The sequence below is a fragment of the Drosophila montana genome, unplaced genomic scaffold, assembly GCF_035044405.1.
Source record: "Drosophila montana isolate Dmon_TW-CO22-7 unplaced genomic scaffold, ASM3504440v1 contig_3438_1, whole genome shotgun sequence".
Lineage (NCBI taxonomy): Eukaryota > Metazoa > Arthropoda > Insecta > Diptera > Drosophilidae > Drosophila > Drosophila montana.
This window is the reverse complement of record NW_026998322.1, coordinates 1,344,652-1,368,397: the sequence shown is the minus strand read 5'-3', so window position 1 is coordinate 1,368,397 and position 23,746 is coordinate 1,344,652. Positions and strand designations below refer to the sequence as shown.

The 23,746-nt window shown below is 46.8% G+C and overlaps 6 protein-coding genes across 14 annotated transcripts; 2 read left to right on the top strand and 4 right to left on the bottom strand.

The window, feature by feature from the left end:
• Window positions 1-3,274: 3,274 nt before the first annotated feature.
• On the bottom strand, window positions 3,275-6,095 carry Ids (iduronate 2-sulfatase). Its single transcript, XM_064691521.1, has 5 exons — window positions 5,956-6,095; window positions 5,149-5,898; window positions 4,061-5,096; window positions 3,831-4,004; window positions 3,275-3,631 (listed from the first exon to the last, which is right to left on the bottom strand). The coding sequence occupies exons 2-5, from the start codon at window positions 5,359-5,361 to the stop codon at window positions 3,495-3,497; spliced, it is 1,560 nt and encodes a 519-aa protein (XP_064547591.1). The 5' UTR covers window positions 5,362-5,898; window positions 5,956-6,095; the 3' UTR covers window positions 3,275-3,494.
• LOC135434803 (membrane protein BRI3) lies at window positions 5,937-6,746 on the bottom strand. Its single transcript, XM_064691522.1, has 2 exons — window positions 6,438-6,746; window positions 5,937-6,380 (listed from the first exon to the last, which is right to left on the bottom strand). Exons 1-2 carry the CDS (start codon window positions 6,514-6,516, stop codon window positions 6,097-6,099), a joined length of 363 nt encoding a protein of 120 aa, XP_064547592.1. The 5' UTR covers window positions 6,517-6,746; the 3' UTR covers window positions 5,937-6,096.
• A 393-nt stretch (window positions 6,747-7,139) lies between these two features.
• Window positions 7,140-11,185, top strand: Ythdc1 (YTH domain containing 1). Of its 3 annotated transcripts, XR_010437266.1 has the most exons (4): window positions 7,140-7,298; window positions 7,431-8,539; window positions 8,620-9,980; window positions 11,036-11,185. XR_010437266.1 is itself a non-coding variant. In XM_064691351.1 (3 exons), exons 2-3 carry the CDS (start codon window positions 7,597-7,599, stop codon window positions 9,807-9,809), a joined length of 2,133 nt encoding a protein of 710 aa, XP_064547421.1. In that variant the 5' UTR covers window positions 7,140-7,298; window positions 7,431-7,596; the 3' UTR covers window positions 9,810-10,595. The 3 variants fall into 3 exon arrangements, 2 of the variants coding, with proteins under 2 accessions (XP_064547421.1, XP_064547422.1); XM_064691351.1 differs by lacking the exon at window positions 11,036-11,185 and having other exon boundaries at window positions 8,620-10,595; XM_064691352.1 differs by lacking the exon at window positions 11,036-11,185 and having other exon boundaries at window positions 7,157-8,539; window positions 8,620-10,595.
• A 1,130-nt stretch (window positions 11,186-12,315) lies between these two features.
• velo (veloren) lies at window positions 12,316-20,304 on the bottom strand. Of its 3 annotated transcripts, XM_064691518.1 has the most exons (9): window positions 19,665-20,304; window positions 19,416-19,522; window positions 18,670-19,353; window positions 15,573-17,960; window positions 15,403-15,514; window positions 14,697-14,815; window positions 14,415-14,631; window positions 12,896-14,337; window positions 12,316-12,824 (listed from the first exon to the last, which is right to left on the bottom strand). In XM_064691518.1, the coding sequence occupies exons 2-9, from the start codon at window positions 19,512-19,514 to the stop codon at window positions 12,450-12,452; spliced, it is 5,436 nt and encodes a 1,811-aa protein (XP_064547588.1). In that variant the 5' UTR covers window positions 19,515-19,522; window positions 19,665-20,304; the 3' UTR covers window positions 12,316-12,449. The 3 variants fall into 3 exon arrangements, with proteins under 3 accessions (XP_064547588.1, XP_064547589.1, XP_064547590.1); XM_064691519.1 differs by lacking the exons at window positions 18,670-19,353; window positions 19,416-19,522; window positions 19,665-20,304 and adding an exon at window positions 18,019-18,159; XM_064691520.1 differs by lacking the exons at window positions 15,403-15,514; window positions 15,573-17,960; window positions 18,670-19,353; window positions 19,416-19,522; window positions 19,665-20,304 and adding an exon at window positions 14,965-15,125.
• Window positions 20,305-20,814: 510 nt separating this feature from the next.
• Window positions 20,815-22,806, top strand: Ist1 (IST1-like protein). 5 transcript variants are annotated; one of them, XM_064691510.1, is made up of 5 exons: window positions 20,816-21,110; window positions 21,175-21,931; window positions 22,005-22,067; window positions 22,335-22,397; window positions 22,504-22,806. In XM_064691510.1, exons 1-5 carry the CDS (start codon window positions 20,929-20,931, stop codon window positions 22,714-22,716), a joined length of 1,278 nt encoding a protein of 425 aa, XP_064547580.1. In that variant the 5' UTR covers window positions 20,816-20,928; the 3' UTR covers window positions 22,717-22,806. The 5 variants fall into 5 exon arrangements, with proteins under 5 accessions (XP_064547582.1, XP_064547584.1, XP_064547583.1 ...); XM_064691512.1 differs by lacking the exon at window positions 22,335-22,397 and having other exon boundaries at window positions 20,815-21,110; XM_064691514.1 differs by lacking the exons at window positions 22,335-22,397; window positions 22,504-22,806 and adding an exon at window positions 22,215-22,307 and having other exon boundaries at window positions 20,815-21,110.
• On the bottom strand, window positions 22,686-23,675 carry Sbds (SBDS ribosome maturation factor). The gene is made up of 2 exons (XM_064691517.1): window positions 23,506-23,675; window positions 22,686-23,446 (listed from the first exon to the last, which is right to left on the bottom strand). Exons 1-2 carry the CDS (start codon window positions 23,634-23,636, stop codon window positions 22,819-22,821), a joined length of 759 nt encoding a protein of 252 aa, XP_064547587.1. The 5' UTR covers window positions 23,637-23,675; the 3' UTR covers window positions 22,686-22,818.
• Window positions 23,676-23,746: the final 71 nt, after the last annotated feature.

Below are 23,746 nucleotides of genomic sequence, written 5' to 3'. Positions count from 1 at the left end.
ACGTGTGCCAGTTGTTAGTTGGCAAACTCGGCTGTCAGCTGAGCTGCGCTTCTCGGGTCTCATCAGCATAAGTAATCACCCAAAATTTCCAGCTTGACACAGCTTGACATCTGTTAAAGGCATAAGTATCATATACATATGTATTTAAAGTGGCAAGCGCCTGAGGAGAGGCCGCTGCTGCTCATTCTGATGATAATGATGATGATGATGATGATGATGCTGATGCTGATGATGATCAGTTGGCATAATCCGGCCCAACATTAATTCATGGAGATTCCGTCAAAAGAAATTTAGAGCCCGCGCTCCGCCCCTCTATCGCCGTCTCGGCTGGCAACCAGTTATGGGCAACGTAGTTTACTAGCCATCTAAAAAAAAGTAAGAATGCTCCAGTCGGAAGTACTCGACTGGCAGATGCCCTAATGCCAGGTGCGAGTCTTAAGTCCTATTAAGTAACATTCTGTGTCCCTTCTTGCCTTGGTCCTAAACTATATATGGGATATGCATACTTGATTAATTTCACAGCTTTTTGGTCCGATCTTCATTAAACTATCAGGGCTTGAATATGCAATTTAGAAGTTTGCATATACCAGAACCCAAGACTATGCCTGACTTGGCAGAGGTATCCAAAAAGTTCAGTGTTTTGGAACGCCACAAGGTACTTAAGTCTCTAGCCCTGATAAGCCTCGAGATGTGATCAAAAAACATGTTGTCGATATAGATTCTTAATCTTATAATCTTAATCTCCTATAAGCTTTCAAATCGATCATACATACGGACAGACGGACAGTCAGAGCTGGCAAGATCCACTCGACAGTTGATGCTGATCAAGAAGAAACTTACTTCACAAAGCCAATATGCCCATTTTACGCATTTTCGATGGGTTCAGGGTATTGAAAATTAAATCAACTGACGGAGCTAACAAACAACCTTCGTCATTAGCCTTAGCCAAACTATGGCATGTCAACCGAAATTAGCATTTTTTCTTAGGCCAACTTGAGCGGGACGACGACGACGACGACGACGCGTTGTCTAAAGTTGGGAGCCCGTTGAAGCCAAGCATCGGGCATCGGGCATCGAGCGAGCACCACGTTTTATGTTCAGTTGCTTGAAAACTGTGCGTAGGTAAGAAAGAACGCAGCGTTGTTGTTGAGGTATCACATACACACACACTCGCACGCACACACACACACACACATGTCCACAGCCTACGCATATTTTGCAATTTCGTTTGTGACGCCCACGCATTTGAATTAGCTTAGAAATAAACAACAACCACGACAACAACCTACAAATTTTCATTATATATATATAGTTGTATTCACATGTATTCACATTAGTTGCCATACTCAAACTCACATCTTTTGAGTGGTTTTTTGTACGCGTGTGTTTGTGTGTGTGTTTGTTGCTTTATTTTACTAAATTTACTTGTTAGCTTTATAGCTTTTTTTACCGAGTTTTTTTCGAGCCTGTCTTACAACAACATTTGCCAGCCGTCGCCTTTTGAACAATTAAACAGATTCCTCTCATCTTTGATTTACTCTTAAATGCCTTAAATGCATGGATCTCCACATTAACATACCAACATACCTTGCCTCAACACACAAAATACTCTAGGAAAACCTGTTGAAAGAACACTTTCTGCATTTCTTTAACTATAGCAGAAAATGGCTTTGGCCACGCCGGAAGTTCGTGAGCTGCAATTGAGAATGGAGATCAGTATGTTGTAGAGTAACTATTACCCAGTTTATGTTCCTTTTTGGTATGTAGAAAATGTTATAGAACCTTTTGTTGATAACTAGTCGAACTGATGATGAATGTTCGAGTTCAATTCTCAGATGTTGACCACTTTGGTTATTTATATTCTATAAAAATAACAATAGTACGAATAGAAATTCTGATAATAAAAAGTGCAATAATAGTAATAGTAATATTCATAGTAATGCTAAAAATACCTTTTTTTGCGGAATTTCTGCATCTCACATTGCCGACGCATTGTAGTATGTGCGGATTCCACTAGAAACTCCCTCCTGAGGTCTATCTCCACTTCGGCAAGGGCTTAGAATCATTTATAATAATATAAATTTTAACAATAATAACAGTAATAATACTGCTAATAAGGGTGATAATAATATTTAACATAATATTCAAATCATAATAAAGATGAAATCAAATGAATATATAATCTGAAAGACATATTTATAGCATCTAGATATGCATCTAGATTGAAGTTGACCGGAGCCTATTACAATTATATGTAATACCCTTTTTGAACACTTGCATAAATTAACAGGGTATATCTAAACGCATACGCGTTTAAGCACAGCTTTCGAAATTTATACGAGTAGGCTGCTCTACACATATGCATACGTATGTGCATATGTATATATGTATATATACATATGCATACTGCAATTTATGGCATCTGCCACACCCACCTCACACACACGGACACACACACAATGCCAGCAGCTGCATGGCTAGCGGAAAATGTGGTCCATAACGCCCATTGCGAGTAAAAGCGCTGCCAAAAATTCAGTTTAATCACCTCAAGAAACGGCCCATATGGCCAGATGACAAGCGGAGCCACCAACACAGCCGACTCCCAGCATAGCCCACGCCAAATAGTAGACACACATGTGCATGTGTGTGTGTGTGTGTGCATGTGTGTATGCACAGGTATGTAGGTGTGCAATTGGAGAGCGCAGCTGAATGGAGCTGGGAGCTGGAAGCTGGCGAGCGTTGGCCCAGGGCGCAAGTTGCCGGTAAATGGAGCGGGGGGAGGGGCAGACCAGATTGATCAAGCGATGCGACGACTGCAGATTTAATTACCCAGCCAAACAGCGCCAACATATTTTCACCCGCCTGGCAACAGCTCTGGCTTTGAAGCATGGGCGTCGACGCTTACGCCAACGGCGACTGCGACGGCGACGGCGAAGCTTGGCTGTCAACGGCGGCAGCGGCAAGAGCCAACGTTCAATGAAATTTCATTCACAAATATTCACAAAACGAAGCAACGGAAAAGGCAACGGACACAAGTCACGCATGCGCGGGGCAGCGCGGCGCGGCACGAACTGCGACAAGAGTGGAGAGGCAAAAAATGGCTCGCAACTAATACATACCCTATAATATTGGCATAATGTAACCAACTTCAATGGGGAATATTATTTATCTTATATCAATTATATAAAATGAATTAAAAATATTAAAATATTAATGAAAGAGATAACACTAAAATATTATTATAATATTAATGAAAGATAATATTACTACTTAATTTTATATTATTATAAATACTTTATTATTTTAATTTTTTATGTATCCTTTAAAATAACTTATACTTCAATACTCTATTTTACACACTTTCCTGGTATACAAACTCGTCTAATCGCAAATACAGTTATTTTCTATTTATAATTTGGGAAGTTTATTTCTTTAACTCTTCCATGTTTTTCCTATAATGCATATGAATTGTTGAATTTGACCCAAGCGGGATTTTAGCCCACGGCCTCAATCAGACGGCAGCGCAAATGCTGGCGTATTGCATTGAACTCCGGCAGCGCAGCCAAATTGAACTCTTCGCCGGAATCCAAACGATGATCGTACAGCTCCTCGCCGTAGATGTTGTGCCAATCTGCAAATATTTAAAAAAAACATTATTTTTATCCATTTATTATCCTACAATCGACTGGAATATTTTTAAATACATTCAACAGAAAATATTTCGCCTTTTGATTTTTTCGATCAAATAATTTCGGGCACTCTCTTTAACTTAAAGGTACATCTACCTTAAGGGCAAATACCTCGAAGAACTCCTCAATCCGCTTACTCACCTCGACTGAAGTTATGGGCATGGAATCGCACCCAGAGCGTATAGCGATAGTAATTCGTGCGCAGGCTATAGCCCATGATCTTGATATTGCGCAGCTTGGGCTTGTCGCTATTGGGATGCTTTGTGGGCAGCATACCTGGACGCGGGTACTGACTGATTGCTACGTGCTCCTCGGCTGTGGGATGTAAAGATTTAGCTAAAGGTCGCCGCAGAAGCGCGCATGGAACTCACCCAATCCCATGCCTTGGAGCAGCGGGTACAGGCTCTTCCCTTCGGAGCAGGTCAACTGTTCCAGCACGCTGCTGCTTCTATTGCACGCTGGAAGCGGCGGCAGATGGGCCAGATCCACCAGCGTAGGGAAGACATCCAGCAGCTCGGTGATGCTGTGCATGGGACGAGGCTGGGTCAATGGAAACTCTGGACTGCGTATGATAAGCGGCACGCGCAGCGCCACCTCAAAGTTGCTGTACTTTGCCCACTCGGCGTGCTCGCCCAGCGACCAGCCGTGATCGCCCAGTACGACAACCACTGTGCGCTCCAGATCCAAGCGGGCCATCAGCTTGCCAAACAGATCGTCCACATAGGCCACGGAGGCGTAGTAGGCCTGTCGGATCTGTGCCGCCTGCTGTCTGGAAATGGGCCCGTAGGGAAAGGATATGTTCTTGTGCTTGAAGTCGTCGCGTGAGCGCACATCCGTATAGGGATTCCAGGCCACGTCGGGCATATCTGGCGGCTTCACAGCATCCTCCGTATAGTTGTAGAAAGGTGCCAGAGGGAAGCGCCCAAGAAACTGCCTGGGAAAACGGAAATTGATGTGCGGCTTGTGGAAGCCCAGCGCCAAAAAGTACGGCTGGCGACTGCGTTTGCGCGAATCTATGAAACGCATTGCCTCCGTCACGGATTCGATGTCCGGCAGCGTTTTGTATGGCTGCGTTTGCAGCTGCACGGGGCATATCAGGTAATTCTTGCGCAGCACGCCCCCGCCATGATCTGGGCAGACCGGAGAGTTCATGAACTGCTCCGTGCGTGGACGAAATGCTGGCGCTGACCAGCTTATGGGATAGTCGTCGCTGTTGTTGGAGGAAAGGCCCGGATGAAATACCTTGCCACAGCTGTAGGTGTAATAGCCGTTCTCCTTGAAGTATTGCGGCAAAGTCGTAAAGTTACCCACAAAGCTGCGCCAGTAGCTGTAGAAATCGTACAGATGCAACGTGTCTGGACGTCGCCCGGTCAACAGGGAGTTGCGGCTGGGTGCGCACAGCGCTTGCTATTGGACAAATCGATCAGAAGGTGGCTTGGGAGTAGTCCTGGAGGCTTACCTGGCTGTAGGCGCGTGTAAAATAGCTGCTGCCCTGGGCGAAGGCATCCAGGTGTGGCGTTTGCGCCAGTCTATCGCCATAAACACCCAAAGCCGGCCTCAGATCGTCAAAGATTACCATTACCACATTGTAGCGGGTGGAGGCTAACACTGTTCCAGCCAGGAGCGTAGTCCATAGCAGGAGCAGCAGCAGCAGAGCTGAGATATTGGACATGTCTACGCGAGAGACTTTTGCGACTGCAGTCTGAAAGATGCCCGTGCGGCGGATGTGAATGCCGGCGACTTTGTTCTACACTGAGCTGCTGATTAAATATACACAGAAGGGCATATAAGCTAGCTGCAAAGGCTTGTGGCAAACCGAACTGGATGGGTGGCTATTAATATAACTTTGTTGCAGCAATTCGAATAGAAAGTAGGTCTATTATTTATCATTTTATAGTAGAATTAACTAATGGATAGTTATGGAGGGTGACTAATAATTTATTTATTTACAGGGCATGCGCGGGTCGTGCATGCTATACTTGAATTTTCACTTGTTTACGTTTCACAAAGAGCAAAAACATATATGCAAGCAAAAATAAAAAAGAGGAGGCAGCCAAGAGCAAACAAGCGGCGTAATTCAAAACCGCCCCATTATATTTCAATTAAATTTGACGGAAGCGGGCCTTGTGTCCACAACAACGGCGACATCGCAAATGGAATGTAATGTTTGGGCGAGTCTGATTCCGGGCAGCAGACGCCTCATGAAAGCCTAAGATATCCGTATTTACAGATATATACATGTGCATATACATACATACATACATACATCGAGTTTAATGATTAACAAGCTAACCAGTTAGCATAATTTGATTGTGTGATTTTAAAAACTTAACAGTCCAATGTGTCAGGGAATAGTTACAGATCTTTCAGATCATTGAGAGTTAACCAGGCGGCGCAGCGCCTCCACCTAAAATGTCGCTCCGCAATTGCTGCAGCGCTTCTCGCGCATCGCCAGGCAGCAGAGAATGCCTATGGGAAAGAGAAATATTGCACAGCATAAACCCAGCGGCGAGAATGTGTCCTCCAGATAGCCAATGCGGCACGACGGGCACGCACCGATCACTATGATCTCTGTGGGCAGCGCTGGCTGCACCACAATACTAACTGGCGTTGTCTCAAATGCTCCATAACTGGCCATGTTCGGTGGTGCTGTCGGCGCGCCCTGATGTACGCCAGTTATCAGTCGGGCATCTGCAATAATTGGTGTAATTCAGTTTACGTGTTTTGCTTTGGCATTCGTTAACTCACCCTGCATGGGAGGTGCACTGCCTCTCATGACTTCCTCGTAGCTGGGTGGTTCGGCTTCTTTTGCTGTGTTCTCGGACATGGTGGAGAATAAACCTTTGCACGTTTATTCGATGACTCACCGTGTTTAATACTTGCTGTTTAGCTTTAATTAGCTATTGTTATTGTGTTGTTTTTATTGTGTCAGCTTGTGCCTGCCCTTTGTTTGTATTGCTTTCTTCTGCCTATCGATGAATCAGCTGGTCAGCTCTGTTATCGAATGGACCAGAGCACAATGATACGCACGCCAAATGCATGCGTCATCATTTAAATGTAACGTCCGTAAACTGCCAGCAGTAGCAATAAGATTTAAATGATGATTGTTTTTTTATGTTTGCTTAGGAAGTGCTTAAGATCAAGATAAGTAAGCATACTATTTTTGCTACTAGTCGCTGTTGAAATCAAAAAACAGAAAAATAATTGTAAAATTAAATGGAATAACAATAAAAAGTATACTATTTGCTGTTGATTATTAAATTTTTAAATTTTACTTATAATTAAGTTATATTAAAAGACCCTTTAAAATGTATTTAAAGTTTAGCCTGCCAAGCAATAAGCTAAGCAAAAAAGCGGCAAGCCATTCGATAACTTGTTGCCGGTCGGTAGATACAATTTTGATGGTAAGTCCAAAACAACTCTGCATTGCGCTTGTATACATATAGCGGCACTCCTCTGCCGCCATTGGTCTCTTGTCTCTGTTGACGCAAAATCGTTGTTAAAGATTTGTTCTTCTTAATTGGTAAATTAAAGCAGTGAAAAATACACAAAAAGTGCAATAAAGTGGGCGCAAATCTACTGCGTATACTAGCACGCAGCGTGCAGAAAGTGAGTGTTGGACACTGTGCAATTTGCAAATTGGGTTTTGCAGATTCGGTTTGCTAAATCGATTGGCATTTTTTCTCTATGTCTATTTCCGCTGCTCCGATTGCTGTCTCATTCATGCGCGCTTGAATGAAGGAGCGCATAGAAGAGGAGTAGAGAAGCCGCCGCCAAGCAGTCCATAGTACTACAAGCAGGCAACAATAACAACAAAAGCAACAGTAACAGCAACAAAACACTGTGGGAAGGTAAACAAACAGAGTACCGTTTATTGCGTCAAATAGGATAAGCGCAGCAGTCGCTAATGCGCGACATGGCCGATTTAGATGCAGTACATCTCGGCCTGGATGAGAATGAAGCGGATATTGCCGAGGAATTGCAGGATTTCGATTCGTTCGACACGCGCAGTGAGGCGTCCAAATCGCGAGCTGGCTCCATGGCCTCCGACTCGGAGCCAAGCATCAGCTCGGTAAGTACGGCTCCGTCCTCCGTGGGCAGCAGGAGCAGCAAACGGCTGACCAAAACCAAGTCTAGTAGTAAAGCAAGCAAAGAAACTGCTGCCAAACCCGCAACGTCAACAACTGCAACAGCTGCATCTACTAGCAAGGGCAAATCTTCTAAGAAAACCAAGCGTGCCGCATCCCCCGGCGACCTTAATGGTAAAAAGAAAAAGTCCAACAGCAGCGGCAGCGAGTCCAAGTCGAAGAAGCCCGTCGAGACAGATGAGAAGGCCAACTCCAAGTCGCAGGACAGCGAGGAGCGTGAGCCGAGCATCAAAAAAACGCGCAGCAAGAAAGCCACCAGTAGCAGCAGCTCCACGGCAGCCAATCTGAGTGGAGCGGGTGCCAGCGGCAACAAGAGCGATCTTAGCGATGCGGAGGATGAGAAACCCTCACTCTTGCCCGCACTCGAGTCGGATAGTGAGTCCTCCGATTCAGATTCGGGCACTCAGCACAAACGGAATGGCGGCGCGCGCAGCAAGGTGACGATGGCGAACAGCTCGAAGGGCTCCACACCGGAAAAGGATGGCGGTGGCAACACCCAAAAGTCCTATGACTACATGACTAAGCTGAATTATCTATTTCGGGACACCCGCTTCTTTCTGATCAAGTCCAACAACAGCGACAACGTGCAGCTGTCCAAGAGCAAGAGCGTCTGGGCGACGCTGCCCCAGAACGATGCCAATCTGAGTCAGGCCTTCAAGGAGGCGCGCAACGTGCTGCTCATATTCTCCGTCAATGAGAGCGGTAAGCGGGCTAGCTGGGATTTCGTTTGGGTAGCTAAAACTCTCTCTTTCCTCTCTCCCCGTTTATATCTGATCTGATAGGTAAATTCGCGGGCTTTGCGCGCATGGCTGCGCCTTCGCGTAGGGATATACCGCAGGTGGCCTGGGTGCTGCCTCCCAGCATTTCGCCCAAGGCTTTGGGCGGCGTCATCGAGCTGGATTGGATATGTCGCAAGGAGCTGTCGTTTAATGCCACCTTGCACTTGCACAACTCGTGGAACGAGGGCAAGCCGGTAAAGATTGGACGTGATGGCCAGGAAATTGAGCCCAAAATTGGCGCCGAGCTGTGCCGCCTGTTTCCCGAGGACGAACAAATCGAATTGACGCCCATTCTGCGGAAATCCAAGGAAACGGCGCGTGTGATGCGCGAGAAGGGCATCCATGTCATCTACAAGGCGCCACGCAGCCTCTCCACGCGGGGCCATAGCGGCGGTCGTGGCAACAGCCAGCTCGGACCGATGCGGCACAAGCGCAGCTATGGACATGGCGCACCACATCATCATCAACGACCCTATCGGCATCATCATCACCATGGCATGGGCATGGGCATGCCCGGCAGCGGCGGCTTCAAGCGTGGTGGCTCACCCTACCGCCAGATGGCTGGCGGTGCAGCTGGTCCCGGTGACATGGGCATGCCCTCGTGGGAGCGCTACATGTCCTCGGCCGCTGCTGCCGAGGCCTATGTGGCCGACTACATACGCAACATGCACGGCCAGCTGCCCCCGCTGCCGTTTGTGCCGCCCTTTGGCCAGTTGCCGATGCCCTCGGCTGCAGGAGCTGCCAACGCATTACCACCGGGCGCACCAGCGTCAATGTACGAGCAACTGCCGCCACCGGTGCGGTATTATGATGGACCTGGAGCGCCGCCGCTGCCAGACTACCCGCCGCCACAGCCAATGCGACCACCGCCGCCGGGTTTCGATAAGGCGCCCAGCTACGAGGATTTTGCGGCCTGGAAAAATGCCGGTCTGCCCACAGTTTCGGCTCCACCTGGATTTCCGGTCTACGCTGCCAACGGCAGTGGCAGCAGCAATGCAGCTGGTGGCAACGTGGGCGGGCCAAACGTGCCGGGTATCAGTGCAGGCAACCGGGACAACAACAACAGCTCCGTGGGCGGTCGACGACGCGAGTATGGCGGCAATCGTAGCGGATCCTCGCGACAATTTCGTGGCGATCGCGGCGGCGGCGGCGGTGGTGGGGGGCAACGCAGCTATCGGGACGGCAGACGTTGAGTGTGTCGTTGAGTATTGTTTACGGGTATTCAAAAAGTGCGCGAAAATCCTCCCAACCTCCTCCTCCTCAAGAAATGATGCACAGAAAAGTGTCGCAACGGTCGCGTGTGAAACTAGAAAAGTAGAAGAAACGAAGATGTCTTCGAATGCAATGAAAATCATAAATGAAATGTAAGCTAAGTGAGCAGCTGGACCCACGCACACAGCCCCAGCGCCAATAATCGTTATACAAATCCAATCGTACGAACAGCTCGTCTCTTATACACAACACTCCAACTCTCTCTCTCTCTCTCTCTCTCTGTTTCTTACACTCTCACTCTCTCTTTTGCCTAGCTATTTGTCATGCGAAAGTTCTCTATGATATAAACAAACTTACAAAATAAGCAAATTACAAAAAAAAAAAAAACATCATCTAATACATATTTTAAAACAAAACGAAAAAAAAATACAGAAAAGAGAGAAAAAAAATATATCAAGCACAAAACGTGAACTTTATTTAAAAGACGCTACAACAACAACCTACAACAGCACAACAAGAACGTACCGTTAACAATGTTAATGAAAAATCAAAGCAGTGACGTGTGTGTAATGTGTGTGTGTGCTTTTAACCCCCGGTGCTTCCCCCACACGAGAGTTGGACTTTTAGTCAGAAGAAAGCAACCAAAGAGTTGAAAATCGAACGTTCCATGCGAAGTCGGAGTCGAGTCACGCCCCGCACTCCGCAGCCCCCTTAAGCAAACAGCACTCATACTATATTTATATATATAAATAAATCGTTTTTAAAAACGATTCAAATCTAATATCAAATCTAACAACCGGACCGCAAGCTAACACCCAAGACAAGAGCATAACCCATGCTAAATCTGTAATATTTCTGTCTTTCAGCGACAGAACGACTACAAAATGAGACCAGAAAAATTAATTCGTAAGAGGTTCAAAACATCCAAAGATATACATACGCTTTGAGTATATAATACTTATTTGATATGATGTATATTTTGAACCTGTTGGCTCTCCAGAAATTAAAAATATTAGACGATTATATTCTGGTCCAATCGACTTTTCACATTGATATTTCCCAAACTGCAATTTTTCTAAGACTGCCAAGACTTCGGTTCCCTTGTGGAGCCAGAGACCAAAAGACTGCAAGACACCTGAAATAGACATTTGGACTGTTAGGAAAATTTTTTTTTTTTTTGTTTTTTATTTCTTTTCTTCTGTTGCAGATCCTGGCAAAGCACTGGAGGCAACTGGATGACAATGGGCTTTAAACAGATGGAAGACTGAATTCACCCCTCAGCTGTGATTATCTTGTACAGTATTTAATGGACGTACAACTCTACAAATCATGAAATAAAAAAATCAAATTTAAAAAATGGTCTATTTTTTCTGTATATAATTTACTTACCAATCTTTTTGCAGTCAAGTGCGGCTGATAAGCAAAAGGAAATTTTTGGTCTCTTTCGAAAAATTTCCCTAGGGCAATTTGTAAAATAACTCCTGAGAAGCGTCTGGTGTCCAAAGTGACCAAACTTTTTAAAACGGCCTGAACAAGCAACAGTTGTGTAATTGCTTATCAACAGAACAGCTGATTTGTTATCGATAAATTTAATACAGTAAACATAACAATTAAAACGTATTTGGGGAATTAAAAGCGTGTAAAATGTTCTCTTCTAAATTGCGTATTCAACATTTGGTATTAAGAGGCTTACCGCAGTCTTCCACTCTAAAGAACATTGTATGCAACAAGCAACAATTAATACTATGGCGTATTTTAGTTGCTTTTATTGAACTTAATAAAAGTAAATGTATTATACATTAAACATATTAAATTATGCCACATCAAATAATTCGTTTAAACTTTTTCTGCTCAACGCCAATACTTATTTACAATTCAAACTTGTAGGGTGGGCGCGTTTCTTTCATTTGCTTTGTGCACGTCATTCGTTGTTCAGCCTCCGCGTCTCACACCGCTGTTGCTGCTGTGAACATAACCCAACTTTTGAGGCCGAACAATACATGACGTATGCATGTGCATGTATGTGTATGTGTGCGTTTCATGTAGCTTGCCATGTATTCTTAATCAACTACATGGCAACTGCCCCAGGGTGCACGCACCAAAAAGTACGCTAATTTCTATTTGATTTTCACAGTGCGGCTACTTAAATATATAAGGAAGCTCGCCAGAAATTGCAGGCAAATCCGCTTTCGAGTTATTATTGAGTTTAGTTGGAAGTGTCTATGGAAGTCTCACCATGTAAACACGTAAGCTTATGGCAGATGTATACATGGCAGACATTCTAGCTTACATGGCGAACGCAAACTGGTTCTTGGGCAAGGGCGGCAGATGGGCATTAGAAATTGAAAGTTCACACACCCACACACAAATTGCAAGAGCATTAAAACAAGCGCACTTTGATATTTTCTGCACAAATGAATGGAGTTTTCCGTGTAACTTCATTATTCAATATATTTGACGAGTTTTGTTTTTTATAATTATCATTAATTTAAGAAATGTTGGGCATATTTATTTTTTAATGTTTGTATAATAAATTTTTTTATTTTTATTATTTACAATGGGCGCAACAACTGCAGCAGCTGCAACGGAGGCATGTCTGCAACAGGGTCTGCACCCGAGTGCTACGGTTCGATCTTGCGAATCTTAAGGCTGCCAGTGCCAACGCTGGCGGCAACCCCTTTTGCTATGAGGGAGCTGGGTGTGCTGCTGCTGTTGCTGAGGGGGGAAGTGCTGACCAGATGTGGCATCACCACCTGGTTACTGTTATTGTTCTCTCCGGCATTCGCTCCATTGCCATTGCTTGGCGAAGCGGAGGCACCGTTTTGCAGGCGACGCTTGAGGACAAATCTGCGCGCCGTGGTTCCTGTCATCACAGTGGGGCTGGTAGTTGTCGTAGTTGTTGTCACGGTTTGAGCGGACGCCTTCGACGCCTGTGCCTGCTGCAGTTCCTCGGCCGTGGGATCCACATCCATTTCAGTGGGTGTGCTGTCCTCATGCTGTCACATTAGAATGTAGAGGCGTAATTAATATCTCTTCATGAGGATTGCCTGTTGAGGGGGCTTCTTACCATATCACTAGCGTGCTCCTCGTCCTCGTGTCCTTCCTCCTCCTCAAACTCGGCGCTCTCCGTCTCCTCGGGATACTCAACCAACTGGCCATTGAGAGTGGGAAACTCGATTACTGGCAAAATGAGCCGCGGCTGCTGTGTGTTGCTGTCATCCATCAGCTGCTGTATCAGCTGGGCGATGTCCTCGCGCTTCTTGGTGACGGTAAGATAATCGAACCAATTGGTAAGCTGCTTGATGGGCAGTCTGTAATCCTTAATCGGATCCTTGAAGAAATGCTCCACATACTGCAGCAGATAAAGGCCGCAGTCGGTAAAATTGTTCTGTTGCGGCACCTTGACGCAATGTCCCGGCATGTTATCCTTGTTGAAAATGTGCGCCTGCGCATCCGGCTTCTTCACCTTGTATTCGCATGTCAGATAATCGCGCAGCGTGGCCACCACTCGACTGCGCGAGGCACCCGCCAGAGAGTCAAAGATTAAAATCAAAGGCTGCTTCACAGCCGGCACGTCGTCGTTACTTGCTCGTGCGGGTCCAGAAGACGGCGTTGTCGTCGTGGGTGCTGGCGTTGCCGCTGGCGCTGCTGCCGGTTCCTTGCTGATGGGTGGATTCGAGTTCTCACTAACCTCAGATGCCATATCGCTGTCATCGCCCTCAGCCTCATCACGTTCGCTTTCGTCGTCGGCAATTCGACAAATTTCGCTGGGCATGGCCGGCAGAGTGACTGTCTCCCGCTTGGACAGCGGCGTAATTGTTGTGTTCCCAATCTGCAGAGCGACCTTCTTGCCGCGCGGACGCTTTAGGTGTTGCGGCTCCACAGGCTGATTGGTGTCGAAGGTGACGGGGCCTTTTAGGCAGGGGAAACAGATGATGGCCAGGAACCAATGCGATTGCTCATTAATAGGCACTATGATAAAATCCTTATCAAATATATCAACTAGTTTTGTCCATTTTTGGACGCGTGCATGACGCTTCTGTGCCGCAGTCTGTTTTACGTCCGTTGGACGAGTTAGCGTTGTCAGGCGCTTGTAAAAGAATGTGCTAAAAATGTGAGTGCGCTCGCGCTGAGCCTCTGGTATGAGTGTGTTGCGCAGCCACAGCAGATAAAAATCAATGATAATGTCATTCAAGTACGACTCCTTGGTTAGGCAAACGTAATCCTCCATGCGTATGCATAGTCCGCCCGTGCCCTTGGGCGGGTACATAAGCAGACTGACCTGCTCGTCAGGACGCAGCTGTCGCGGTGCCAGCTGTGTGGGCTTGTCCAGTGCCTTGCGATCTGATTCCGCGATACGCTCCAATATTTCCGCCGCATCACGCGATGAGATTTCATCCAGAAAACTAAACATAGATTTGAGGGTCTCGCGAGCCGAAAAACTGATCGTATCAAAGAGCAGTATTAAGCGGCGCTCGTGAAAGCTGCCGTGCCACTTGACGCCGAACTCTGTAGAAGAATCGCAAGGAGAAATAGGAATCGTAAATAACTGGCTTCCATAACAGGGCTTGCAACTCGCTACTTACGTTCATTGGGCGCATCTTCGGGCAGCTGCAGCTGCGACTTTACATACTGAGCGCAGGTCTTCAGCATGTAGAGCGTGACCAGCGGCTGCGCCTGCTCGTAGCTGGCAAAGTGTGCAATAACCTTGATCACCTCGTGCTTATATATGTGCAGCACAAACTTCTCGTCCTTGTCCGGTAGCACTCCGGCCAAGCGCACTCCCTTTGAGGTAAAGGTAACCTACATTAGGTAGAGGCAACACGTAATTAGCATTTTGAAAAATCGAGTAGGAGATGGCCACTTACCGGTTCGGTTATCATAAAACGGTAGGGCATCAGGCGCAGACATTTGCAGGTCAGTTCGGTGGTAAATGTTTCGCCATCGGGCATATCGGACAGATCAGTAACATCTCCGCGTACAAAGTCTGCATTGGAATATAAGGTTGGATACAGTTTGAGTTATAATTGATTTGGTTTTATTTCTTCAATACATGTGGCTGCATTTGTTTGCCGCAGTGGCGGCTGTCAGTCACATTTTTTTCACTTGTAGTTTATTGCTGTCTATGCCGCTTACCTTCATCACTCATTGTTTAACTATTTGCTTTTAAAATAAGTTATTGCGTCAAACTCATAACAAACTAAAAAAAATCTAGTCAAAAGTGCACAACAAATATCAAATTCTAATGCAGCAGAAGTTAGGAACTTCTCCAATACGCATTCGCCTTGCGTTATTCTTCTTCTTTCTACTCTCTTGTATGAAAAATGGCGTGGTGTTCGAGCGCCATCTAGCGTCTTGTACAGCAAATGCAACCGTGGGCAAATCATTGCCAACATCAAATTACGGCACAGGCATATACATAGTAATTTTGTCAAAACCAGGGATGCAAAAACTATAGAGATAAAGTGCGCCTTTTGAATTAAAAACCTCAAGATCAATAAAGCCTAATGCTCCTACTATGAAATTCCAGTTTAAATTGAAATTTACATTTTAACGTTTTTGCTGTTCGCTTACCTTTGTATAATGCTTCCTCATCCACTTCGGGCAGTATTGGATCACAGGCAAATGCGGCAGGCAGTTGATGAACACTTCCATTAGAATTACGTTTGGCATTGGTGGTGGGAAACTGAGGCAAATGGTCATGTTACGTCAATATTTTCAGAAAAACTGTTGTCTTTACTTACATTGCCAGCATCGCCATTGGACTCGTCCTGTTCAGCCTCATCCTCACTGCTGAGCAACACTACGGGATCCGCCTCGGCCATTCGCCGACCGCTGCGCGTACGTCCGCCTCTAATCGCCATGCCCCTGCCCCGCACGTTGCTAGAGCCAGGCGCGAAATTGCCGCCAACGCCGCCCACCTGTTTGTTGAGTCGCGCCAGTTCACGTTTCTTGTCTGCCGCCGTCGCCGGCTCACCCGCCAATGTGCCTGCGCCAGCTATGGAGGCCACGGACGCATTCGAAGACTTGGTGACATAGGATTTACGCTTGGGCGGCTCCTGGAAAACTCGTTTACATCGTTCACACTTTGCATGGTCCATGCCCGTAAAGCCGCACAGCTGGCAAACGGCATAGAAGCCGTCAATCAGCTTGGGTCCTTCCGCTGGCGCAATCGCAGCCGTGGAGGTGGTGCCTGTGCCGGCGGCTGTTGCATCTCGCTTAACCTGCTCGGCAGCTGCTGCATTGGCCGCTGTTGTCGGCTGTTGATTGTAGGCAGGCGTTGTAGTTGCTGCCGCGGCGGCGTTCTCCTGCTGTCGATTCATTTGGAGACTCTCCTCAGCGCGTGAAATCAGTTCACTGGCAGATTCGTTGACGGAAAAGCCCACGGTGACTACGAAGTCGACATTGGCGCCGTGATGCTCCACGCATTGGATGGTGGTGCTATTGTCGAAAGGCACGCAAACCTGCTCCAGCAGATCCTGCACGGTACACGACTCCCGCGGCAGCGTAAACGTAATCAGACGCTGCTCCCCGGAGGCGAGAATGACCAACATTTTGGCGCTGTTGCGATCGCGATCCGCAATGGGCTGACCGGCGCGATTATTCAGAACGTGCTGCGAATGAATCTCGTAGTTGTTGTGCGACGTTTGTTGCACGGACGACGCTTGCGGCTGCGGCTGGGTCGGCGCTGTGGCAAGTACCCGCTGCTGAGGCTGCATAATGCGCGGTGCGGCAGCAGCGTTGGGTTGTTGCTGTTGTTGCTGCTGCTGCTGTTGCTGCTGCTGTGTTCCCTGAGACTGCGCCGCCGTCTGCGTCAACTTGGGCACCGACCGCACCAGAGTGGCAGGTGCTGCCGTTCGCATGGGTGTGAGTCCAGCGGCGCCCGTGGCTGTCGGAGCCGGTGAACTTGCCATAGTTTGCCGTTTCTTGTATTCCGCCAGGCTCATGCTGGATCCGCTGGCAGTACGCACACCAGGCTGCTGAGCCTGTTGTAGTTGCTGTTGTTGTTGTTGTTGTGACGGCTGCTGTTGTTGCTGCTCCTCTTCGCTGCTACTGTTGGCGGCCGAGCTCTGCTGGTAGTAGGTAGTCAACGTGGTGTTGCCGCCCGTTGCGAGCTGAATGGGCAGATTGGTCGTCGCCGGCTTTTGCTGCTGTTGCTCTTTCTTTACCACCACCGCCTGTATGCTCTCCTCCAGATCCAAGCCCATCGTGTTACTATTCGGTGCGGGCGCAGCTGCCGTTGGCGCCGAAGCGGTCCGATAGCGCAACGGCGGTTGACGCATCACGACCATCTGCTGGTGTTGCTGCTGGGCATTGGCAGACGGCTCGCTGACCACTTGGCGATATATATGACGCGGCTGCATTTGCTGACCCGGCGCCGTCACTGTAGGCTGGCCAAGATTCGTTATAGTTATTTGCTTGGCCATCTGTGGCTGGGTCACCAGCTGCATTGTCTGGCCCTCGCCGGCAGCGCTTGTCTGCACCACCAGCTGCGTGCGAGTGGGTCGCACGCCCTGCTGCCGTACACTTCTCATAATGCCACCAGTCACGGTCTGAAGGCCGCCACGAGGTCGCATTTGCCGCACAAGAGTGGGCGCCAAAGCCGCACGCGTTGTTACCGCAGTACCAATGGGTTGTCTGGCAATGACGGCACTTCCACGTGTTGCTTTACCCCGGAATGGTGAACGCACCAGTTGTGTGCCTGTGGTCACTAGCTGTGGCTGCTGCTGCACCTGTCCTTGTTGCTGTTGCTGCTGTTGTTGCTGCTGTGGCTGTGGCTGTTGTTGCTGCTGTAGTGGCGCTTTGGGCAATTGCACTTGCTGATAGACGACGTTGCCCGTTTGCTGCGGCACGACGCGCGTCTGCACAAGATGTGTGGTTTGGGACTGTAGATGTAGTTGTTGTTGCTGCTGCTGTTGCTGTTGCACGTGTTGTTGCAGTACGTGCTGCTGTTGTTGCTGCTGCTGGGGCGAGGTAGTGTACACTACGCGATTGTTGTACGCGTGAATATTGATACCCTGCTGTGGAATGCCAGTGGCCTGTCGCATAATCAGCTCCTGGTGCTGCGGGGCCTGTATCAACACCTGCTGTCCTGTCGGCTGTTGCACAATCACATGCGTGTTGTTGAGCATCTGCAAGCAAATCATTCGCATTAGTCTATATATTGTTTTCTTTGTCGACACAACTCACACATAAACCTAAATAATATCAATGCATTTCCGAAACCAGAGAAACTGAGACTAATATGGGGCAGTCATTAGGACTTGGATGTTTTTCTTAATGAATTATTTGTTGTTTCTCATTTGTTGAATAATAAAGTATTAAGTTCGACTTTTCGTAGGCTGAGCGAGCTGTCATAATAAAGATTAACTGCTCGTTACGATTATGCCGATTTCTAATAATCAACTCCGCCTTTGATGTATCGGTTCGAAGTTATCATTCTACTGTCATAAACTACTTTCAGTTTCCCTTTTAAGCTCGTCGAGTTAGGAGCTCCTGCTAAGATCTTATCTCTTCTCTTTTTTCTTGTCTATAAATATTATACTCAGGTGTGAAACGCGCAGCTCTTTAAAAATCAATATTGCGACCAAAGTAAAATGAACTAATTTCAAAAAGGTAAATTAAATTTGCAAACAAATCTAATAAATTCAATTACGGTCTTTTACTCATTTAACAGGTCAAATTATTAGTTTTTGGAAAATCTATAAAGCTTTGAGCAGGTGTTTTACTGAAAATCCCGATCCTAATACACATACATTATTGTGCCCGAAAGGAATTGCTTATGTCCGTAACCCATAGCCATAAAAGGTTCTTAGGAGGTGTCTAATTCAAAATGCTTACGCTTATTTGGCGCTGCTGTTGTTGCGTGGTCGTCATGCGGTAGACAATCTGCGGATGCTGTTGCGGCTGTTGCTGTTGCGCTGGTGCCGTTTGCAGCTGCAGCGTTTGCTGCTGGTGCTGTGGGCTTTGTAGCAACTGCTGCTGCTGCTGAGGAGTGGTTTGCACCAGCGACGTAGTTTGCTGTTGATAGGCGGTGTGCTGCTGCTGCTGCTGTTGGTACTGTTGCTGATGTTGCTGCTGCAGCACTTGCTGTTGCTGCTGTTTCTTCTGTTGCTGCTGTTGTTGCAGCTGCTGCATGGATGCATGCTGCACAATGGTATTGGGCTGAAGCACTTGGTCTGATGTGTAATAGATTTGCTGCGTGTGCTGAATGGCGGGTTGTTGTTGTTGCACATATTGCTGCTGTTGCTCCAGACGCAACTGTTGCTGCTGCTGCTGCACCTCCTGCTGTTGCTGCTGGTAGTGCACCTGCTGATGCTGATGGTGCATAACCACCTGCTGCTGCTGTTGTTGCTGCACTTCCTGCTGCTGCTGCTGTTGCTGCTGCAGCTCGGCGCCTATAATGTAGTGACTCGCGGTTGTCGTCTGCTGCGGTTGTTGATACTGCGCGGGGGCGGCGGTCTGGTAGACAACTTGCTGCTGATCACTGAACACCAGTTGCTGATCGTCCTGCAGGACGAGGGACTGTCGGGGCGAGATGCTTTAAGTCAGAGTTCAGCTCTGAGCTGAGATGTTATTGTACTTACACTGACTTCGTCGTGCGGTACTTGCACTACTTGCAAGTCCGAGTAGACGGGCTTCATTTCCATGTCCTCACTGTTGCTATGTACGATGTATTGTTCCATGGCGAACGCTGCAAAGGGGACACGTTGTAACGTTGTAGTTAGTATTGTGCCATGAATTATTTTGTACGCAGTGAGTGCGTGTGTGTCTGTGACGTCACATGCCTCGTAAGGCAGCAGCGCAATTTTCCTTTTCGCATCATCTTTTTTTACCTTTCTGGGCCTTGGCCAGTTGTTGTTGCTGTTACGCCTTACAACTCACGATATAAAATACACACTCATTCGCACGTAATATTCAAATCATTTTCTTTTATTTTTAAACTTCAGTCACAATATGCATCAGCATCAAATTATGCTGTTTGTATGAAAATTCGCTTTCTTTAACAAACACCAAAGCGACGAGGCAGAATCAAATATGGCGTTTACTTGCAGCTGGCAATGCCAACAAGCGAGGCGAGGTGGCGCCATCTGGCGGCTGTTTGGCCGACAGCTGTTTACAAATATTTTCAGCGTTGTGTTTTGTTTTGCACTTTTATCGACGTCTGCTTCTGGCGCGTTTACGTCTAATGTATAGTGGTACCTCTAGTTGGCATGTAGGGCGCAGAGTGAATTTTGTGGGACCACTAAATGCCCGAAAGCCACTTATCACTGGAGTTTTCTTAATTTTCACAATTTTCTTGACTAATCGCGCGTGCGACACTTTTGCCTTTATAAAACCCATGGTACGCATGGTTTTCTTGTCTTAATGCACTAATTGTTTTGTTAATTAAAATCCGAATTAATGGCAATTTGAACGAAGTCTTGTGCAGCGCGAAAGGAGCGCGCAGCTCTTGCGAATTATTTTGAAGAGGAAGATGAAGCAACAACACACAGCATAGTAGTGTGGTAAAAATACGTAGCAACACAATTCGGCCGAGTTGGCAGGGCTGCATACTTCGGTGTATACTTAAAGGGTGTTGAGTAGAAAGTATTTTGATAAAATCCCTTACATTATATAGATACTGATCGCTCTCTCTTTTAATTTCTTATTAAATTATAGTTATATTTTTAAAATTTGGTATTTACGCATACATGTAGTTGTTAAAAAGCGTATAATAATAAAATTACGTGCATATGCATTAAACAATAAAACAAACCTTTTTTTTAATAAGATTACTTACAAACATTATTTACAAACATTTTTTTACATTTTTTCTAAGAAAAGATGAGGTAAGATAGCATGAAAGTTGTGACAATTCAAAAGTTTATCATAAATTATTATTTTTGGTGAATATTTTTTTGGGTGAATCTTTGATATTAGACTTCACAACGGTTTTTTTGTTAAGCAAAATTTAATGTATTTTGTGCCCAATAGTTGGCAACACCAGCTCGTGACGTCACACAAAGAGTTTGTTTTTCCCTAATCAAGTGAATCATCCATAAAGAGAAAATTATAGTAAATAGTAGACACTGACTGAATTCAGCTACAGGTGACAAGATGTTCTCCAGTGGCCCCAACTATAACAAGCTGAAGACAAATCTGCGCCTAGCGCAGAATCGTCTCAAGTTGCTAGAAAAAAAGAAGGCGGAGCTAACACAAAAGTCCCGCAAGGAAATAGCCGACTACCTCGCAACGGGTAAAATAGAACGGGCACGCATACGAGTGGAGCATATTATACGGTAGGCTACTCGCCAATTCCAATGGCCAGCTGACAGGTCTGAATATATTCTAAACCATTTACAGTGAGGATTATCTGGTGGAGGCCATGGAAATTGTGGAAATGTACTGCGATCTGTTGCTGGCACGCTTTGGCTTGATACAGCAAATGAAGGAACTGGATGCTGGCATAGCCGAGCCGGTGTCCAGCCTTGTTTGGGTGTGCCCTCGCTTGCAGAGCGACATTGGCGAACTGAAGGTTATCTCTGACATCTTTATCCATAAGTATGGGCCACAGTTTGCGGAGCATTCGCGCACCGCCACCGGTGAGCATTTTGTCTCGGAGAAGCTGATGCACAAGCTGACGCTCCAGGCGCCGCCCAAGTTGCTTGTGGAGAACTACTTAATAGCCATTGCCAAGAACTACAACATCGAATACGAGCCTGATCCACAGGTCATGCAGGAGGAACAAAAGCCTGATCAGCAGCATCATCTCATCGATTTGTCAGATCGCAATAATCTTAGTGGTGGTGGCGGCGGCGGCGGCGGTGGTGCGCCTGCTCCACCCCAAATGGGCTTCATTGGCTACCCAGCAATGCCACAGTTGCCAGATATGCCAATGCCGCCCAGCAGTAAGCCATTTAATTATCCGCCCTTTGGTGGTAGCGGCGGCGGCGGTGGTGGTGCTGGTGCTGGTGGTATTGCAGGAGCCTGTGCCGCTCCATCTCCGGTTCAGCCGCCGCCACCATTTGCATATAATATACCGCCCAATCAGCCGCCGGCATCGACTTCGTCGCAGGGCAAGTGCGCAGAAGAGAAGGATTTGAATACGAATTTTATAAATGTAAGTTAATGGTTAATGCTATATTTTCTATGCTGAGCTTTCTGCATGTCCTTGCATGATTGTGCTACTTTAGCACGAAACTAAAACCAACAACGGTGAGTCGGATGGCTCTGGCAGTCCGGACGAGAATATTTTGGTACGTTAGCGACGAGTAGTATGCCTGGACATGGTCCAAAACTAACTTGCTTTTCGTTTACCCCCTTTTACTCACTATAACCCAAACGTATCGTCGCTCTGTTGTCTCGTTGTCTTTGTGCCGTCTCGAATGTGCGCGTAAGTGTAGAGAACACAATGAGTCATGGTCGTGGTGTCAGCTATCTATTCTCCCTGCAATCGCTGCTTATGATATATTATTTCATTAATTTATGATTTTATTTACTGAACTTTTTATTTTGCATAACAGCGCCCCAAACCGCAAAATGATCCACCGCCACGTTACTCCTCGATTAACCCCGTTAATTTGCAGGTCAGCGACTCGCTCTTGACCGATACGTCGCAACGACGCACACCATTTATATTTACTCCTGAGCCACAAGAAAATCATGTACTTATATTTGCCTTTCTCGCTGCAGAATGCCAACAAACCGAAACCTCAACCTCGCTCAAAGCTGCCGCCCGGAGGACCGGAGCAGCCCAGCGCACCGCCACCGATGGATTTGCCATCGCTGCCCAACGTGCCGAACGATTTGCCGGATGTGCCAGGCAGCGACAAGCGCGAGGATGACGATGAAATTGACTTTGATGAACTGTCGCGCCGATTTGAAAACTTGAAGAAGCGAAAGTGAAGCAACTGCCAACACACACGCCCTACAGTTTTAATCTTTATGCATTCAAAACTTTGTTAACATTAATAATCAACTATATATTTTATACAAGTCGTTTGATATCTAGAACAGCTCGTCGCTCTCAACAACTTCCTTGAGTTCGAGCAGTTCCAATAGGCCTTTGCCTTTGGTTTCGTTGCGTACCAGCTCGTCTATGACGCGATACTGGCCGGGATCGATGAGCAGCGTCAGATGCAGCATTGATTCCTCCCATTCTTCGTGCTCCACGGTGTTGGCCAGCTTGACAACCGAGTCCTTTAACTTGCCGCCTCCCTCCTTGCCGGCAAAGCTCACACGCAGCTTCATGCGCGAGCGCTCTATGGGCATGTGGTCGCGCAGCATTTTGATTGCCTCCAGTGTGTTCTGCTTGGTGTTCTTGTTCATCTTGACGGAGAAGTGTGCATCCTTCAGAGACTTCTCTATGATGGAAGCCGGATAAGGACGACGTGTTTCGGGATTTACGCAAAGTGCTGCTACGCTGTTGACTATGCTATTGAGCTGCGTGTCCAGCACACTCTGTCGCTCCTTCTCCGACACCTGAAGTTCGCCTTTGCTCAAGATTTCCTTACAAATTTCGGTTTCATCCTTATCGCCGAATGCCTTCACCAGCTCATCTTTTTTAGCTGTCTGTCCCTTGGACACATTGGTGAAGATGTTGTGCGTTTGCAGCACCTCATCGATGTCCTTTTCGCTGTGAAAATCGGTTCATTTTGTGAGTCATGCATATCTTGCATGTTTGTATTATTTTACCTGTTGTTGCGCCAGGACAGCACCTTGTTTTTATAGCAGGCGATCTCAAACCGCTTTCCAGCCTTCTTTAGCCTTACAATTGCCACATTTGTAAGACGTATTTGATTTGTAGGTGTGAATATTTTGGACATGCTGGATTGTTTTGATTTTTCGGTGTGACTGTAAACAGGCAAGCCAAATAATACCGAATATATCATGAAAATACCAAAATTTCGTTTGGTTTACAGCACTGTTTTGTAAC

Excerpts from the sequence above, each read along its gene's own strand:
- Sbds (XM_064691517.1), bottom strand. The coding sequence starts at position 23,636 with ATGTCCAAAATATTCACACCTACAAATCAAATACGTCTTACAAATGTG. Across the intron at positions 23,447-23,505 it reads CTGTCCTGGCGCAACAACAG|CGAAAAGGACATCGATGAGG; the intron begins GTAAAATAATAC and ends CGATTTTCACAG.
- Ythdc1 (XM_064691351.1), top strand. The coding sequence starts at position 7,597 with ATGCGCGACATGGCCGATTTAGATGCAGTACATCTCGGCCTGGATGAG. Across the intron at positions 8,540-8,619 it reads ATTCTCCGTCAATGAGAGCG|GTAAATTCGCGGGCTTTGCG; the intron begins GTAAGCGGGCTA and ends CTGATCTGATAG.
- velo (XM_064691518.1), bottom strand. The coding sequence starts at position 19,514 with ATGGAACAATACATCGTACATAGCAACAGTGAGGACATGGAAATGAAG. Across the intron at positions 19,354-19,415 it reads TACCGCACGACGAAGTCAGT|TCCCTCGTCCTGCAGGACGA; the intron begins GTAAGTACAATA and ends TCGCCCCGACAG. Across the intron at positions 12,825-12,895 it reads AGGAGCACGCTAGTGATATG|CATGAGGACAGCACACCCAC; the intron begins GTAAGAAGCCCC and ends CTAATGTGACAG.
- Ids (XM_064691521.1), bottom strand. The coding sequence starts at position 5,361 with ATGTCCAATATCTCAGCTCTGCTGCTGCTGCTCCTGCTATGGACTACG. Across the intron at positions 5,097-5,148 it reads TTACACGCGCCTACAGCCAG|CAAGCGCTGTGCGCACCCAG; the intron begins GTAAGCCTCCAG and ends TTTGTCCAATAG. Across the intron at positions 3,632-3,830 it reads TGCCCATAACTTCAGTCGAG|ATTGGCACAACATCTACGGC; the intron begins GTGAGTAAGCGG and ends AAATATTTGCAG.
- Ist1 (XM_064691510.1), top strand. The coding sequence starts at position 20,929 with ATGTTCTCCAGTGGCCCCAACTATAACAAGCTGAAGACAAATCTGCGC. Across the intron at positions 21,932-22,004 it reads TGAATACGAATTTTATAAAT|CACGAAACTAAAACCAACAA; the intron begins GTAAGTTAATGG and ends GTGCTACTTTAG. Across the intron at positions 22,068-22,334 it reads GTCCGGACGAGAATATTTTG|CGCCCCAAACCGCAAAATGA; the intron begins GTACGTTAGCGA and ends TTTGCATAACAG.
- LOC135434803 (XM_064691522.1), bottom strand. The coding sequence starts at position 6,516 with ATGTCCGAGAACACAGCAAAAGAAGCCGAACCACCCAGCTACGAGGAA. Across the intron at positions 6,381-6,437 it reads CAGTGCACCTCCCATGCAGG|ATGCCCGACTGATAACTGGC; the intron begins GTGAGTTAACGA and ends CAATTATTGCAG.